The sequence below is a fragment of the Saimiri boliviensis genome, chromosome 1, assembly GCF_048565385.1.
Source record: "Saimiri boliviensis isolate mSaiBol1 chromosome 1, mSaiBol1.pri, whole genome shotgun sequence".
In the NCBI taxonomy this organism is placed as follows: Eukaryota; Metazoa; Chordata; class Mammalia; order Primates; family Cebidae; genus Saimiri; species Saimiri boliviensis.
In genome coordinates, this window is record NC_133449.1 from 49,364,692 (window position 1) to 49,383,739 (window position 19,048).

General features: G+C 46.2%; 1 protein-coding gene across 2 annotated transcripts in view; it reads left to right on the top strand.

Moving 5' to 3' along the window:
• Positions 1-12,468: 12,468 nt before the first annotated feature.
• Positions 12,469-19,048, top strand: part of TTL (tubulin tyrosine ligase) — a 31,687-nt gene continuing 25,107 nt past the window's right edge. For both annotated transcript variants that reach the window (XM_039462126.2, XM_074397041.1), the window contains exons 1-2: positions 12,469-12,812; positions 16,527-16,605. In XM_039462126.2, the coding sequence (XP_039318060.1) occupies positions 12,656-12,812; positions 16,527-16,605 (236 nt within the window). In that variant the 5' untranslated portion in view covers positions 12,469-12,655. The remainder of the gene's footprint in view (positions 12,813-16,526; positions 16,606-19,048) is intronic.

Below are 19,048 nucleotides of genomic sequence, written 5' to 3' on the forward strand. Positions count from 1 at the left end.
GCTTTCCTATTTTCCTTTATGTTTGAACCATTGCATCCACCCCGGAAAGAACAGGAAATAAAAGGAAAAAAAATGACTCAGGTGACACATGGACAGTAGCTTTCTCTTATATAGTGAGATGTGAGGGTTTTCAGGAGGCATTCCTGTGTCCACAACCATCACTGCAAACCAGAATTCCAGCAGCCAAGACTGTGGGAATATGTGCTCCTCCAGTTAAAAATTTGTCTATGTAGGCTGGGCACGGTGGCTCATGCCTATAATCCCAGCACTTTGGGAAGCTGAGGTGGGAGGATCACCTGAGGTTCAGGAGTTCAAGACCAGCCTGGCCATCATGGTGAAACCCTGTCTCTACTAAAAATACAAAAATTAGCCAGGTGTGGTGGCACGTGCCTGTAGTACCAGCTGCTCAGGAGGTGGAGGCAGGAAGATTGCTTGAACCCAGGAAGGAGAGGATTCAGTGAGCCAAAATCACACCATTGCACTCCAGCCTGGGCAACACGGTGAGACTCCATCTCAAAAAAAATTTTTTTTCCTCTATCTAGCGTGCACTAAAATGTAAGCTCGCCGAGTTTCATAAGTTTTGTGAGGGTGAGGGCTTTGTCTTAAACCTCCACGCTTACAACACTGTCTGCAACAAGTACGTGTTAAATGTTGAATGAATGATGCATGTCTTAAGAGTAAATCATTTCAAAAGTCTCTGTCAACAATCCTTACCACTAGGAAAAATAATACACCCGTCACTGAATCTCAGCCTTAATAAGTTCATTCAAATGGAAAATCTTTTTGTCCTAGTTTTGAGAAATACTTGGAGGAACATAAAGTCAAGGCATCTGCCTCAAGGGACCTTGCAACCTAGTACATCTATGTGGTGTCTGTTGGCTTCCTGTGTGAGCTGGCTGACAGCAGTGAAGAAAGCTGACAGAACACAAGCAGATGGTTCAGTAAATATACGTTACTTAACATATTATATATATGAAGCATCAGCGACGTCTTGGCACCTGTCTCAACATAAAATACAAAGAAACAACCCCAATTCCTGCATTACCAACCATTAATAAACTTTGTCGCTTCTTTCAATCCTTCTGTTCCATAGACATGATTGAAACACACCACCCCAAACCCTCCTGTTCCCATTTCTTTTTCTTTTTTTTTTTTTTGAGATGGAGTTTCGCCCTTGTTACCCAGGCTGGAGTGCAATGGCGCGATCTCGGCTCACCGCAACCTCCGCCTCCTGGGTTCAGGCAATTCTCCTGCCTCAGCCTCCTGAGTAGCTGGGATTACAGGCACACGCCACCATGCCCAGCTAATTTTTTGTATTTTTAGTAAAGACGGGGTTTCACCATGTTGACCAGGTTGGTCTCGATCTCTTGACCTCGTGATCCACCCGCCTCGGCCTCCCAAAGTGCTGGGATTACAGGCTTGAGCCACCGTACCGGCCCTCCTGTTCCCATTTCTGTTGCTCTGTATGATCCTTTCCACAGTTGGAAGTAAGTATCTTCCTTGTCCCTGTTCATGGGACACAACCTGCATACTCAGCTCACTCTCAGAGTCAGGTGCAATCTGATGGGGGGAAGCTGTCCTGTGCAGAGCTTGCCTGGCTGTCTTAAAAAGACAGCACCGGCCAGGTGTGGTGGTTCAAGCCTGTAATCCCAGCACTTTGGGAGGCCAAGGTGGGCGGATCATCTGAGGTCAGGAGTTCAAGACCAGACTGGCCAATATGGTAAAATCTCGTCTCTACTAAAAATACAAAATTAGCTGAGTGTGGGGGTGCATGCCTATAATCTCAGCTACGTGGGAGGCTGAGGCAGGAGAATCACTTGAACCCGGGAGATGGAGATTGCAGTGAGCCAATACCACGCCATTGCACTCGAGCCTGGGTGACAAGAGCAAAACTCCATCTCAAAAAATAATAAAAGGACAGCACCTGGGACATACATGCAGTGGGGCCCTGGTGGCATTGGATAGATGAAAGAAAGTGTTAAAAGACGAGACATGTGAAGGCCGGGTGCAGTGGCTCACGTCCGTAAACCCAGCACTTTGGGAGGCCGAGGCAAGTAAATTGCTTGAACCCAAAAGTTTGAGACCAATCTGGGCAACATGGTGAAATCTTGTCTCTAAAAAAATGCATAAATTAGCCAGGCGTGGTAGTGCATGCCTGTAGTCCCAGCTACTCAGGAAGCTGAGGTAGGGGGATCACCTGAGTCCAGGGAGGTCGAGGCTGCAGGGAGCCATGATTGCACCACTGTACTTCAGCCTGGATTTCAGAATTAGACCCATTCTCTCTCTCTCTCTCTCTCTCTCTCTCTCTCTCTCTCTCTCTGTATGTGTGTGTGTGTGTGTGTGTTTAGCTGAATTTCTCCAACTTAACTATATGCCTGGGGGCAGTCCTATTTGCACAGAAAATGAAAATGTTCCTGCTCACCAGCAGGGATATCCCCCTCCACAGGCTGCTTTCCTTCTAACAGAAATAGTGTTTTTAGTCAATTATATAAGTGCAGCATCTAAACTTGGTAACTTCTTATTTATAAGGGGTTTATTTATTATATGCCAGGTGTGTACTAGGCATTTTATACGTCATTTCATCCTGACAATTGTCACATTATTCTTCCATTCTTGAAAGATAGAATTTGAGGTCCAGAGCAGTCAAGAAACCTGATTCAAGTCACACAGAGAGTAACTACAGATATGGGATGTTAGTCCAGGCCTGGCTGGCCCCAGAATGCCAGAGTCTTCATATCTCTGTCACATGGCCTGTGCAGAATTACAAGGCCAGATACGGTCACTTTCCAAAGAAAGTGGCAACAAGTTCCATTGTCCCCATGGAAACCTCAGTTCTCCTGATTTCTGAATGACACCATCCCAAAACCCAGGTCCTGGTTCTGGAGTTCAAAGCCTCTTTCTATATCTGGAGCTCTGGGTGGCCTGAAATACACTCTTGAGAAATTCCAGCTCCTCTTTGGGAAATTTTAAATGGTAGAAGAGCAAAGAGGCCAGGTGCGTTGTGTCATGCCTGTAATCCCAGCACTTTCGGAGGCTGAAGTGGGTGGATCACCGGGTCAAGAGATGGAGACCACCCTGGCCAACATGGTGAAACCCCATCTCTACTAAAAATACAAAAATTAGCTGGCGTGCTGGCACGCACGTGTAATCCCAGCTACTCAGGAGGCTGAGGCAGGAGAATTGCTTGAACCTGGGAGGCGGGGGTTTCAGTGAGCCAAGATTGTGCCACTGCACTCCAGCCTGGGCAACAGAGCGAGATTCCATCTAAAAAAAAAAAAAAAGAGAGAGAGAGAGAGCAAAGAGGGGAGGGAACTGGTTGCTTGAGCTGATGAAACTGTCTCCAGAGGGGCTGAAATCTTTGGTAGAGGTGCATGTGGGTGTTTGTGGAGGGGTGGGGAGCTCCCTCATGCTCCCTCTGGGATGTTCATATTCAGATGTACTCCCATTCCACACTCCATTGATAACCTGGCTGTGTCTCTTCCCTGACACTTCACTGGAAGAAATGTGTTCCAGGAACTGCATACAGAACCATCCTCCCTTCCACGGCCTTTCCCTGCTGGACAAGCCCAAGCTGTCATTAAAAGGCTCAAATCCACTCTTCAGGCATAGCTGGGATATACAAGGTGAATAGGGAGAGCTCATGCAGAATCTTTGTATTAAAAAGACAACCATTGTTCATAAACATTTGTGCAGCAAGATACGCATGGGGGCCGGGCATGATGGCTCACTCCTGTAATCCCAGCACTTTGGGAGGCCAAGGCGGGTGGGTCACTTCAGGTTAGGAATTTTGAAACCAGCCTGGCCAGCCGGGTGAGACCCTGTCTCTACTAAAAATACAAAAATTTACTGGGCATAGTGGTATGCGTCTGTAATCCCAGCTACTCAAGAGGCTGAGGCAGGAGAATCACTTGAACCCAGGAGGCAGAGGGTGCAGTGAGCTGAGATTGTGACACGGCACTCCAGCCTGCACGACGGAGTGAAACTTCATCTAAAAAAAAAAAAAGATATGCATGGGAAGTTTACTGACATCAACCCACCAATGAAAAGGCAGAAAACACATCTTCCTTTAAACTCTTCCTTTCATGAGAGCTCCTACTTGTCTTGCTTACTTCCTGGTTGTAAAAAATTCATCTTACCAATTGTTTACAGTCAGAACTTTTCTTTCTCTCCTTCAAAAGATCTTTAAGTACCTTCCATGGGACAGGCCCTTTGGGAGATGCTGAAGTGTAGAGCTGAACCAGCATGGTCCTTGACCTCATGAGTGAGTGAATGTAACAGCATGGGCTTAGCACTGTGAGGCTAGCAAACAAATAAGCTCTCTGAGGACAGAAGAGTGACCCTGGGCATCTTCCTTGGAGTGTGGATTGAAAGGTTCCAGCAAAGGGTGAGGCAGTTCTTCCTCCAAAGTGCTTAAGAGGGCCAAGCACGGTGGCTCACACCTATAATCCCAGCACTTTGGGTGGCCGAGGTGGGCTGATCACCTGAGGCCAGGAGTTTGAGACTCCATCTCTACTAAAAGTACAAAAAATTAGCTGGGTGTAGTGGTGGGTACCTGTAATCCCAGCTACTCAGGATGCTGAGGCAAAAGAATCGCTTGAACCCGGTAGATAGAGGTTGCAGTGAGACAAGACTGTGCCATTGCACTCTAGCCTGGGTGACAGAGCGAGACTGTGTCTCAAAGAAAAAGAAAGAAAGAAAAAGAAAAAGAAAGTGCTTAAGGGCAACCAAGCTCTCAAGCTGAAGAAATAATAAATATTTTATTCAGTGTTACTGTGAGGTAGAAATTGCTGGTTAATTAGAGGTTTTGATGAATAGAGATTTTTATGATCCATCTAGCATGTGGTTCATCCATTTTGGAAGGGTTAATACACATTCAACATTAAAACTCCATCTGACAAACCATTATTTGACCTTGGTGATGATCAGGGCATTTCAATTTGGTTGAGGGAATGTGGTAGATGTGTCAGGAAAGATACAGTGGAAAGCCCTAATGAAATGCCATGAATTCAGACAGGCACAACAGCTCACGCCTGTAATCCCAGCACTTTGGGAGGCTGAGGTGGGTGGATCACCTGAGGTCAGGAGTTCAAGACCAGACTGGCCAACATGGTGAAACCCCACCTCTACACAGATTAGGTGTGGTGGTACATGCCTGTAATCCCAGCTACTTGGGAGGCTGAGGCAGGAGAATTGCTCAAACCCAAGAGGTGGAGGTTGCAGTGAGCCAAGATCTCTCTACTGTACTCCAACCTGGGTGACAAAGTGAGACTCCATCTCAAAAAAAAAAAAAAAAAAAAAAAAAGCCATGAATTTGAAACAGGGCTCTGGCTTAAATGAGCCCCTGCAGTGTTCATGTGTGGACATACGGGATGAATGCTGTGCTTTAGAAAGATTAATTTGGTGGTAGTGTTCAGGGCAGGTGGGAGAGGTGGAGGAGCTAGACAAGAAGAGAAGCCACAAGGTAATTACAGCAACCGAGGCATGGGGTGATTGTGGTGGTGGCAGGGGTGAGGGAAAAACCATTTTAAGTTGTTTTGGGGTCTAAGTATGGGATACAAAGAAAAGACATGGGGGGAGCAAGTAGTTCAGGAGTTTGAGGCTTGCTTCCTAGGAGCACCACTCTTAGGCCCAGGTGAAAAAGCTTTAGAGGTTCTCACTCCGGCCCTGCTGTAGTCATGCGCTTTCCTACAGGTGAGACATTCTTGAGTTCAAGGAGCTGTGGCCACCTGGAGACTGTCACCCTCCCACTTTCTAGGCTATGCTAGAGGGAGCCAGAATTCACTGTCCAAAGATCAAAGCCTATTTCCTGGCCCTGTGCAAGACTCCTCCCTGGGCCCATGTCCCAAGGGTCAATGGCGCTGCTGGTGTGTGCACCCCTAGGCTTGGACAGTGTCCGAAGGGCGACTGTTTATTGGGGGTGATGGATGGTTGGAGCTTGGGCTTCCTGGCTGTGGTGACCCCATGCATGCATACACAACCTCTGTGGTGCAGGCTGGAGTTAGGGATGGGAAGAAATAGGGGTGAACTATGGTCAGAGGCCAGGGTCATCTCTTCCGGTATTACCAGACTTTGGCATGGAACGCCTATGAGTCTGAGAATTCTAAAAATCCTGGCCTTGCAGGTCAGCCTTATACAAGTATGATTATAAAACAGGAAGAGAAACATTTTATTTAACAGCTTATTGGCTTGGTCAGACATATGGTAAACACTAAGACATGTGGCTCCCATGTGTATACGACTATTAGATGTGGGCCTGATTTTTAGCCAGACATATCCCTTATTGACTTTCTCAGTATGACTTCTCCAAATCTCTGTGCAGGGCTTACCTCTTAGGTTGTCCCTTATGAATATTCAACTCAGTTCTTTTGTTCATTGGCTTGCTAGTTTTTAATTATTAATTTGTTATCCCTTTTATATCCCAGGTATGAGTCCTTTGTCATACATATATGTACATATACACACACACATATATCCTATTCTATGGCTTTCCTGTTCATTCTCTTGATGGTGTCTTTCGATGAATGAAAGTTATTAATTTTAAGGCTGACAATTCATAATTTTTTTCCTTTATTCATAGAGATTTTTGTGTCCTCTTTAAGAAATATTTACCTAGTGTAAGATTATAAAGATTTTCTACTGTTTTCTTCTAAAAGTCCTTTTTTTTCTTTTAAGATAGGGTCTTGCTCTGTCGCCCCGGCTGGAGTACAGTGGCGCGATCAGAGCTCATTGCAGTCTTGAATTCTTGGGTTTAAGCGATCCTAACACCTCACCTCCCAAAGAGCTGGAATTACAGGCATGAGTCACTGTGCTCACCCAGCGAGCTTTATTGCTTTACTTTTCACATTTACATGTATTTGATCATAACACATTTGCAACTGATTTTTGAGTATAGCATGTGATAGAGGTCAAGGTTAGTTTTGTTTTCCATATGGATATCCTCGACTCAGCAACATGTGTAAGCCCATCTCTGCCCCCACTAATCTGCAATGTCACCTTTGTTATAAACCAAGTTGTTTATAACATACATAAATTCAATTGTGGGTCCCAGGGGCACCTTTTTGGGGAACTCAAGCCAGGACACTGTATCTGTTGCTCTTCACAGCTGACATCCATTCCTCCCCACCCACAAACAGCCGCCCCTTGGCCACTGCCCAGACCTGTAGGCACGCACAACAGCAGTGCCACTGACCCTTGGTACGTGGGCCCAGGGAGAAACTCTGCATATGGTCAAGAAATAGGCTTTGTTCTTTGGACAGTGAATTCTAGTTCCCTGTATCTGGCATAGCCTAGAAAGTTAGGGGGTGACAGTCTCCAGATGGCCATAGCTCCTTGACCTCAAGAACGTTTCATCTGTAGGGAAGAACATGGCTAGAGCCCGGCCACAGTGAGGGCCTCTAAAGCTTTCTTACATGGGCCTAAGAGTGGTGCTCCTAGGAAGCAAGCCTCAAAATCCTGAACTACTGCTCCTGCCATGTCTTTTCTTTGTATTCTATATTTAGATCCCAAAACAACTTAAAATGAATTTTCCCTACATAGGTTACTTTGATCTGTTTGTTACATTGGTTAATTTGTCTCTTCTTAGGCCAAAATCATGCTTCCTTAAACTTTGTACTTACATACTATACAGTGTTGTGCTTACATACTATAACTTTGATAGTCAGATTTTGATAGCTGGCAGTGTTAAGTTCCTCCAACTTTCTTCAAGATCACCTTTGCTATTCTTGGTCCTTTGCATTTCTATATAAATTTTAGAATTACCTTGTCGATTTCCATGAATAGCTCTGCAGAGATTTTGTTTGGGATTATATTGAATCTATGGATAAATTTGACACCTTAACAATTTTGAGTCTCAATCATGAACATGGTACATTCTTTCATTATTTTGTGCTTTTAAAATTTCTCTCAATTTTGCTTTGTAGTTTTCAGTGCAGAGGTTATGCACAGCTTTCATTAGATAGTCCTACTTACTTCACATTTACATTGGTGCTACTGTAAATTGTATCTTTTCAAAATTTCTTTTCCTATTTTTTTGTTGCTGACATATAGAAATACAATTTATATCTGTATATTTACCTTGTATCTAGTAACTTTCCTATGTTCAGTTATTCATTAAAATTGTTTATAAATTCTTCAGGATGCACTATATATTATAGAACCATGTTATATGTGAAAAATGACAGTTTAAAAAAAATGTTCCCTTACCAAATAAGTTATCTGATGGTACTATAAATGAAATTGTTTTCTTAATTTTTTTCTTGGATTGTTTTGGACTGTTTCAAAAGTTTGCTGAATTTGTTTATTAATTCTAACATTTTGTGTATATGTATGTGTGGGTAGTCCTTGGGGGTTTTTTTGGTAGGATTTTCTTCTTATATGTTATCTGTGAATAGACTCAATCTCTTTAATAGGTGTGAAATTATTCAAATTTTGTATTTCCATGTCATTTTCGGTAAACTGAATTTTTCAAGGAAGTAGTCTGTTTTGTCCATCTGTTCAATTCATTTGCAAAAATTGTTTATAGGATCTTATTATTTTTAAAATCTTCAGGATCTCTAGTGATGTTTCTTTTTTCATTCAAAAATTTGTTTGGAATTTTTTTAATCTTCTTGCATCTGACTTTTTCATTTTAACTTTGATTGTTCTTCCTTTCATTTGTTGGTCTTGAATGCTTAACAATTTAAATTGTTTTTCTTAATATACTTCCCTTGCCTTTGTTGATTTCTTTATTGTACATTTATTTTTTACTTTGATTTCTTCCCTTATGATTTATTTCCTTCTACTTACTTTGGTTTTACTTATTATTCTTTTTCTAGTTTCATGAGATGGAAACTCAGATAATAGATTTTCTGTCTTTTTTTAAACACATACGTACTTTAGACTGTAATTTATTTTTTGAGACGGAGTTTCGCTCTTGTTACCCAGGCTGGAGTGCAATAGCGCGATCTCGGCTCACCGCAACCTCCGCCTCCTGGGTTCAGGCGATTCTCCTGCCTCAGCCTCCTGAGGAGCTGGGACTACAGGCACGCGCCACCATGCCCAGCTAATTTTTTGTATTTTTAGTAGAGACGGGGTTTCACCAGGATGACCAGGATGGTCTTGATCTCTTGACCTCGTGATCCACCCACCTCGGCCTCCCAAAGTGCTGGGATTACAGGCGTGAGCCACCGTGCCCGGCAGACTGTAAATTTTTTAATTAAAAACAGCTTTAGCTGTATCCTGCCAGTTTTGAGATGCCATATCTTTATTGTCATTCAGTTGGAAAATATTTCCTCATACTGTTGTGCTTTCTTCACTGACTCATGGGTTATTTAGCATTGCACAGTATCACATAATCTCCATGCAACTTAATTCCACTATTGTCAGAAAAGTGTTTAGAATTATTTCAATCTTATGAAATAATTTCATAAGATTGAAATAATAATTTCAATCTTTTGAAATTGCTGGAGTCTACTTTATAATCCAGAATATAGCCAGTTGTTAAAATGCATGCTATGAATGAAGAGACCCCTAAACAGGCTTTGTATGAGCAACATGGCCGTTTATTCACCTGGGTGCAGACAGGCTGAGGCTGAAAAGAGCATCAACGGAGGGCAGTGGAATAGGAGTTAGTTTTATAGGTTTGGAATGGGCAGTGGAAAGTTACAGAAGTTACAGTTGGTGGCTTCTTACAAGCTGGGAGGGGGTCACAGGTTTGCAAGCTGGGAGGGGGTCGTAGGGTGTGGAGTCATGAAGTTGGCTAAAGTCCAATGGCCTTGTCAATTGAGGCTGGAATAAGAAACAATAGAAGAATGTCTCAGGTTAGTTAGGCCCCATAGGGGTTGATCTTTCTTCCAGGATCTCATCTGGGGTGTACATACAGGTCACCGAGATTACCATGCCATTCATGGAGCAGTCAGACCTTACACCAGTTTGGGCAAATTCCTTACTTTTTTTTTTTTTTCAATATTGCTGCTGACTGTATGTCCTGTCTCCAGCACACACCCAATTCCAAGAAGGCACACCCATATTCTAAGGTCTAAATGAGCAAGTGATATATATCACTGGGTCACATTCTATTGGCAAGAATACATTCACATATCCACATGGCTTAATGCTTAATGCTTAAATACTAGGGGCTTAATACTAGGGTGGAGGGAAAGCTGAAATTTTGGAACAGATTCTCCTCCTGTAAGACAGTAAGAGAGTGGCAAACTGTCCCACAGATAGTGTTCCATCAGGCTGGTCTGATTTGGATCACTTTCCTATGTTTTACCTGTTGCTGTGGCAAAAGGGATGGAAAGTAATTCTCTTGGACCAAGCCCAGATATTCATTTCCTTTATCAATGACAGACACTGTTAATCCCATAAGAGCCACAATAAACAGGTTCCAAGGAGGTCAGGTGCTGTGGCTCATGTCTGTAATCCTAGCACTTCGGGAGATCAAGGTGGACAGATCACTTGAGGTTAGGAGTTTGAGATCAGCCTGGCCAATATGGTGAAACCCCGCCTCTGCTAAAAATATAAAAATTAGCCAGGTATGGTGGCATGTGCCTGTAGTCCTAGCTACTCTAGAGGCTGAGGCAGAGAATCGCTTGAAACCCAGAGGCAGAAGTTGCAATGAGGGGAGATTGCACCACTGTACTCCAGCTCGGGCAACAGAGCAAGGCTCCCCCTCATACAAAAACAAAAACAAAACAAAAAGGTTCCAAAGAGGAAAGACGAGTTACTTTACAAAGAAAAGGGAATAAGCTGGGCGTGGTGGCTCACGCCTGTACTCTCAACACTTTAGGAGGTTGAAGTAGGAGGATGGCTTGAGTTTAGGAGTTCGAGACCAACCTGGGCAATACGGTGAGACTGTCTCAAAAAAAAAAAAAAAAAAAAAAAAGGCGGGGGGTGGGTGTGGGTAGGGAATAAGTAGTACCATACAAAACCTAAACCTAAAACAAACAAAAATAGTGCTCACTACAAAATGTGAGAAAAAGGAAAAAGGTAGCTTCTGGATTTGGAAATGCAAAGGTCACTGGTGTTCCTAGTGAGATCCACAGTTGTGGAGTGACAGAGAGAAGCCACCTGTGGCGCAGGAGTCGGAGTGGGTGGGGAGGAATGGATGTAGCATGGTGAAAGTGGACGTCACTTTCAAGGTGGTCAACTGTGAAGAGCGGCAGATACAGCGTCCTGGCTGAGTTCCCCAAAAAGAGAACAAGAATTTGAGCTCAAGTTCAGTTTCTTGGGAGGTGATCCCAAGAAACATCGGTAGAAGATTGGGGTGGTGAGTCTGGGAAAGAAAAGAAGCCAACAGAAGGTGCCTTTAGGCGCAAGCTACAGGTGTGGACAACTGCAGCTCCACCCTACAAATAATGACCACAATACCCCTAGGAAACATGCCTTCCCGCAGGGTATGTGCGGAGGGCAAGGGAGCCAGGGCATTCTCGACCAACTTCGTCCTTTGTGGAGGGAGAGCAGCTGAGAGGGAATCCAAGCACCCAGCGCTTCTGCGCCTGCCCATTTCTGCTCTAAGCAAGCTCTCTACAGCAAGCGAATGCCTCCACGTGGAGGCGGTACGCAGGACCGGCAAGTGCGTGCCTGGAGGCCCTGTGGAATTTGGGCAATGATGGGAGAGAGAAGGGCGCTTTTACCATATGCTCGGTAGATACCGTGAGCACCGGGAAACAGGAAGGGGAGAGGGGTTCTTTCTCTAAAGAAGAGTAAAAGATGCGAGGCGCAGGGCTGATACGGGTAATTTATGATGGAGTGTAGGAAGTTTGTGGGAACTCTGATGATCATTGTCCTCTTTGTCCATCAAACGCAGCAACACGGTCTAAAAGGAAGTTAGAGTGGCAACCAGAACCGAAAGAACTTTTAAGAGCCACTGCCCGCCGCTCACAGGGGGAAATCGAGGTCCGGAGAAGGGAAATCAAGTGGCCGAATGCCGGTAAAGGGCAGGAAGAGAGCGGAGCCCAGGGGTCCAGGGGGCCGGTTCAGGACCATCCCCTTGGCCATGCGCCACCCAGGTCTCGGCGGAAGGAAGGAGCACTCGACCCAACCAAACGGACGCCCTGAGTCTCCGTAGTCCGTTAAGCAAAGAAGGGGAAAAGCATCTTCACTAGGCCACAGGACCAGGCCTTAGAACTTTGGGGTTTTATCCATAAAAGGTCCTTAGGAAACAGAAGAAAAACCCAGATCGAGCCCTGCAAAAAGGGATCTTCCACCGGCACCGCCTCCCGGCTGCGACCTAGGCTCGGGAGGAACCGGCCCAGGACCCCGGCACCGGCTCTACAGCACAGTCCGCGCGCGGCGGTAAAGCCGCGCCCACGCAGCGAGCCCCCAACCCTGCTCCCCGGCCGCCGCCGCCCCGGGGAGGGTGCGGAGAGGGCGCGCCGCGGCCCACGGACCCCTGCAGAGCGCGGCGGACCTGGCCGCGCGGAATCACGGGCCGGAGGCGGGGCCGCGCCGGGGTGGGCGGGCGGCCGTGCCGGCGTGCGGGCGGTGCTCTCCACTCCAGGAGACGCGCGGGCGCCCAGGCGCAGCGCCGCCGGCACCGGAGAGGCGCGGCTGCCGGCGCGGGCAGCGGGAGCCGGGCCGCGGCGGGCGCCCGGGCGGGGTCGCGGGCGCTGCCGCCTCGGCCGGCTGGTCCCTGCGGCGGCTGCCCGGAGGCCCGGGCGCGCGTCCCTTCGCCATGTACACCTTCGTGGTGCGCGACGAGAACAGCAGCGTCTACGCCGAGGTCTCCCGGCTGCTCCTCGCCACCGGCTACTGGAAGAGGCTGCGGCGAGACAACCCCAGGTTCAACTTGATGTTGGGAGAGAGGAACCGGCTGCCCTTCGGGAGACTGGGTGAGCCCTTCCCCATTTCCCGCCTGCCCTCCCCGGAGCGGCCCTGCGCGCCGCCCGCGGCCCGTTAGAACCAGCGCTTTTGTTTTTAAAGGTCGCACATCTTCCCTTCTGTCGCTTCTCGGGCATATCAGAACAGATCCAGAAAGATCGAAACCTGTCGTTTTTAATGCTTTCTTGCCTCCTAACTTGGATTTAGAGTCGGAGTCGTGGTGCGGACACTCAGGGCTACAGCTGCCTCCTGACAATGACCGGCCCTTGCAGCCCGGCAGACGTCGGCCGCTGGGGCTGGGATCTGAGGCGCGCGTATCGCGGCTCCCGGATCTGACGCCCCCAAATCGGGCAGGTCCGCCTGGGCGGGGCGCGGCTCCGCAGAGCCGGAGGCTGGTGTCGGCTGGAGTCATCTTGCAGCTTTTCTGCACTGAGGATTTCTGCCTGCTTGGCGTGGGCGCAGGAGGGAGAGCTGTAGGTGTTGAAACCCCTAAGGCTTCTGCCACCCAAAGGCGCGGAGGAACGGTGAGGGGGTTTGGAAAAGACCTCTGGATATCAAAAGCAGGAGCTGCAGAAGAGACCCTAGCCCAGGGAAAAGATGTCTGATTTTAAGCCTTTCCTTAGTTTCACCAAAGAACATGTTTTCGCAGTTCTACATTGGATTAAGGTCTTACACAAGGCTGGGTTCACCCTCCCTGTCTTCCCTGCTGTCCCCGAGGGGGAATCACCTTCATTCACAGGGTTGAAGCTGGCTGGGCACCACTGTACCCACTTGTCCGCGGGTAGGAAGGTGCAGGAGATAGGAGGGGACTAAATGCTCTTTTGTAAATGATGTCATCCAGAAGTTGGCCAGGTCGGTTCAACTCACATCCCATTGACCTGAGCATAGTCTCATGGCCTCCCCTCACTCCACAGTCATCTGGGAAGTGCAGCTTCTCTGGGGAGCCATGTTCCCTGCCAGAGTTCACCAGAGGTGGGGGCCAGTTGTATTCCAAAGACAGGGAGAGAATTGATACGGAGGAAGAGTCACTTCTGTCTTGGAGGGCAACCCAGAGAGCAGTGTTCTATGTCCAGAAGAGGAAACAGTTTTTAGAACTAGGTGTGGTCCGAGTTCGAATGGGTAAAAACTGAGTATAGGCCATTTGGAATTGACTGGTCATTGGTGAGTTTCCAAAGATAGAGCCTTTGAAAAGGGGGTTGTGTAAAACTCTAATCGTTGGAGGAATGAAGAGTTGCAGTGTAAAGTTACTGAATTTTTTTATTTTGAATAGTAGCTGGGACAACTCTTCGTTTGTATACAAGTTTATGATGTAGAATGGTGACTCCATGGAAGGGCCCATTTGAACACCCAGAAATCTCAGAATATGGACTGTGCCTGGAGAGTCCCTTTTTTTAACTGGTCTCAGGAAGACCTTAGCAAAGGGAATACATGACCTGAAAGGAGGGGAAGAATTGCTTATAGTTCAGAACAATTATTTCTTCCTTGCGTTGTCCACTTCCCTTCCAGACTTCCTGACTTCCCTCTGTATTCTTGGCAGTGCCTGGCTGTGAAAGCTTAGGTGGAATCCTAATATTAAAAACAAACGTGGCTCCGCCCAGGCGGAGACAGGAGTGACTGGCATTATTACACAGGTGCTTAAGCCTAGGAATGAGAAGCAGAAGCCTACAGAATTTGAATCCTAAACAGGTACCGCAGATTCAGCAGATGATTATTAAACATTTGTTTTGTTTTTGTTTTTAAGACAGACTCACTCTCTGTCACCCAGACTGGAGTGCAGTGGCGCTATCTTGGCTCACTGCAACCTCCACCTCCTGGGTTCAAGCAATCCTCCTGCCTCAGCCTCCCAAGTAGCTGGGATTACAGGCACACACCGCTATGCCCAGCTAATTTTTGTATTTTTAGTAGAGATAGGGTTTCGCCATGTTGGTCAGGCTGGTCTCAAACCCCTGACCTCAGGTGATCTGCCCACCTCAGCTTCCCAGAGTGCTGGGATTACAGATGTGAGTCACCATGCCCAGTATACATTTGGTTTTTATGGGAAAGAAAACAGCATGCTACAATGAAGTTGGTTATACGTCATCACTGTTAAGGGATATTTATCGTTTGCTTAAAGTACACTACATGAAAGCCAAGGAGAAGATTTATGGAGCTAGGTAAAGGCTTAGGAAGGCTGGTGCCCTGTGGATAAGAAGGTAGGTAGTTCAGGTGGGAACCGGGCCTGTCTGTCCAAGGGAACCAGTGAGAGCCAGCTAATGCTACTTGAAACTTTTGATTTGACTATATGCCATTCTCAGATAAATTATTCTTACTTTTGGCATTTTCAACTGAAAATTCCTTTGTTTGGGCTTACTTTGATTTCTGTTACTGGAAATGCAATGCATTTTATTAATATTTGAAACAAAATGCTTTTTATTTTATTATTATTTTTTGAGATGAAGTCTCATTCTACTGCCCAGACTGCAGTGCAGTGGTACGATCTCGGCTCACTGCAACCTCTGCCTCCTGGGTTCAAGCGATCTTGTGCTTCAGCCTCCCAAGTAGCTAGAGTTGCAGGCGTGTGCCACCATGCCCAGCTAATTTTTATGTTTATAGTGAAGATGGGGTTTTGCCATGTTGGCCTGGCTGGTCTTGAACTCCTGACCTCAGGTGATCCACCCGCCTCAGCTTCCCAGAGTGCTGAAATTACAGGCATGAGCCACCGTACCCGGCTGAAAACACTTTTCATTTTAAATAAAAATTTGTTGCCGGGCGCAGTGGCTCAAGCCTGTAATCCCAGCACTTTGGGAGGCCGAGGCGGGTGGATCACGAGGTCAAGAGATCGAGACCATCCTGGTCAACATGGTGAAACCCCGTCTCTACTAAAAATACTAAAAATTAGCTGGGCATGGTGGCACGTGCCTGTAATCCCAGCTACGCAGGAGGCTGAGGCAGGAGAATTGCCTGAACCCAGGAGGCGGAGGTTGCGGTGAGCCGAGATCGCGCCATTGCACTCCAGCCTGGGTAACAAGAGTGAAACTCCGTCTCAAAAAAAAAAAAAAAAAAAAAAAAAAAAAAACAAATAAAAATTTGTTTTACTTCGTACCCTTTCTGCTCTAATTTTATTTTAAAAGGCCACATGTAATAAGAGCTGTTGAAAATGAGTTTTCCCGTGGAATGAGGCACAGAAGAAAGCTGTCATGGCTTCAGATTTTATAGACGTGGCCTCTCCACTACCTTCATTCACCTCCTAGAAGCTTGCAGAGATAGACTTGCTTGAGAGCAGCATCATTCTAGTTCTCCGTCCTTCCTGATGTAGAAAGCCAGGTTATGGATGCAGAAAGCATGACTCTATTAAAGTAGCCTTACTGTACAGAGTGACAAGTCTATATGTGTTAAGCCAGGAGGGGAATGCAGTGTGCAGTCAGGGAGAGGTGAAATGAAAATTACCCTCAATACCCTCCACCCTAACAAGGAAAAACAAAGGTAGCAGCAGTTTTGGCAGACCTATGATGCTGACGTTATGATATCCACTGTGGGGAGACTGAAGGTTGCCAGCAGGATACCAGGCGAAAGAGGGTCCTCAGGGACAGAGAAACAAAACTGTTCCATTTTCTAACAGCCAGTCCTGAGATGAGAGAAAGAAAAGCTGGGCATGACACGGCTGTCCTCTCTCCTGCTTGCTGGTGCTGACATTGTCATTCCCTAGTTATCCTGTGTCCCTTCTGACCCTCCTCTTTCCTTCCTAGGTCACGAACCCGGGCTGGTACAGTTGGTGAATTACTACAGGGGTGCTGACAAACTGTGTCGCAAAGCTTCTTTAGTGAAGTAAGTGTTCTTTAAGACCGCCGTTTTCCAGTTTTTACTTAAATAAAAAACTTAAGACAAAAATGTTGGGTTATTTAAAAGGCAAACACGTTTTTATTTTAAAAGCCAACAAATACCAGTTGAGAAGCTTCCTCTAAGCCACTTGGGTTGCAGTCCAAAACATGTTGCATGATAAAGCCTGTCTGTCTCTGACGTGAGCCTCCTAGAAGCAGAACCTGACTCAGGGTTTCCTGTGTAAGTGATTTCCTGGGGTAGGGTTCTTAAGAGATAACATCGGGAAGTGGCTGGGCATGGTGGCTCACACCTGTAATCGTAGCGCTTTGGGAGGCTGAGGCGGGCAGATCACCTGAGGTCAGGAGTTCAAGACCAGCCTGGCCAACATGGAGAAACACTATCTCTAGTAAAAAACACAAAATGAACTGGGTGTGGGGGCGGATGCCTGTAATCCCAGCTACTCAGGAGGCTAAGATAGGAGACTTGCTTGAGCCAGGAGGCGGAAGTTGCGGTGAGCTGAGATTGTGTCATTGCACTCCAGCCTGGGCAATAAGAGCAAAACTCCGTCTCAAAAAAAAAGGAAGCAAGGGCACAGCAGGGCAGGGGGAGAACCCAAGTAAAGAGGTGGTTTCAGCCGACGTCTTGCCTCTCCTGACTCCAAGGAGCACTGAAGCGAATGGCACGTCAGAGTTGTCACATTTTGAGCAAGGGGACCAGGCCTCTGTGCCCCAGTATCAGTCAGCCATCAGCTGTGGGAAGAGATGGAAGGAGTAGTTTCCCAGGCATTTCTGGGCATAGGCTGGTCCCTGGAGAAGGGCATATGTAGCCCTTAGCATCCATCTCTCATATTAGCAAGGGGTCCCTCAGAAAGAATATCTGGGCAGGGTATAAGAGCATTCACTCCACTGCCCATCTCTGAACAGCTGGATTATGGCCAGGTATCACCACAGTATCACAAAGTGGAAGGTGACTATGTTATACAGTGATTAAGATCTAGGGTCAAAAGTGTAGGTTTTCATCCCAGCTCTTCCTGTCACTAGCTTGGGCAGATCCCCTCATCCCTCTAAGCCTCAGTGCCTCTCTCATAAGGCTGTTATGAGAATTAAATAAGGTGATGCACGTAAAGTTCATATAGCACAGTGGCCTGGTACATAATGAGTATTTGACGCTGCCTTAATTTTCTTGGCTGTAAGTTGGGGAAATAGTAACTACCCTAGGTTGTTATGAGGATTAATTGAGCTAATTTAGCTAAGGACTTTGAATAGTGCCTGTCTTGTCGTTCACACTGTATTAAGTGAAAGCACACCTTGGTATTATTATTGCTATTAGTATAGTTGTCACTGCTATTATTGTTATTTCAGTAGGGAAACACTAGGTCAGGCCGCTAAAATCAGGGCTGTCATAGGTGTCCAGTATTCTTTCCACCATGACTATTGAACATGTATGTGTAGCCAGATACTGGGAGATATGACCCAATGCAAAATGCTCTTTTCCCACTAACATTTCTTTCTGGATGCTAGATATTTACTAGATTGGGTGCTCACAGGAACATTTCTGCTTTGTTTACTCATTGGCCTTGGTAACTTATGTATCCACTCCTCTCTGCGATGGGTTTTCATGATTCATCCCACTCCTGAAGGAGAGTGAGGCTTCTTGAAGTCATCTTGTGACATATTTATATGTTTAGAATGCAAATAACTGTTTCACTAGAATCAGGAATAGAAGTGGAACATGTTTGTTTATTCAGATTTTTCACTTAGAAATTCTTTTTTTTTAAATTTTCTTTTTGTAGTAACTCCTCTGAGCTAATCACTTAGAAATTCTTATTAAATATTTATTAAACCTTTTCTGCTATGATTTTTTTCCCTGAAGACAAAGGTAAAAGTTTGCTTTTATAAGTAGGAAGCAGAGGATGCTATAAAAAAAAAAATGGTCTCCATATTTGAATGTTTTGCAGTTCTAGTGAAGCAGAGTGAGTACATGGCTGGAGTCATGACCAAGTGCGATAAATATCTGTGACCTTGGAGAACACCACTCAGAATCCTAGTGTTTCATCTGTAAAATGGGGATGGATAATGGTGACAATACCTGCTCGTTGCCTTTCGGAAGCATGCAGTGTAACCCCTGATAGCACCTTGTAACGCTGACATGACCTCTGCAGGCTGGAGGTTGCATCATCCTCATCAGCTTCCATCTTTGTCTCAGGTGTCATGTGAGGGGCTTGTAGTAATTCCAGGATATGATGGTTCCCTTTATCCATTTGTCTCTCTCCCATGATTTTGTATGGCTTGAAAGGACTCCAGAGAGTTAGAAATATAGTCTCCTTCATTTTATAGGACAAAATGGCAGCTTAGAGAGGACAGCCAGGTTTGCCCATGGCCATAGTAGTTCCTGTTAAGCCGGGACAGTTTTAATCTGCACAAATGGTACCCCTGGCCATTGTGACTGT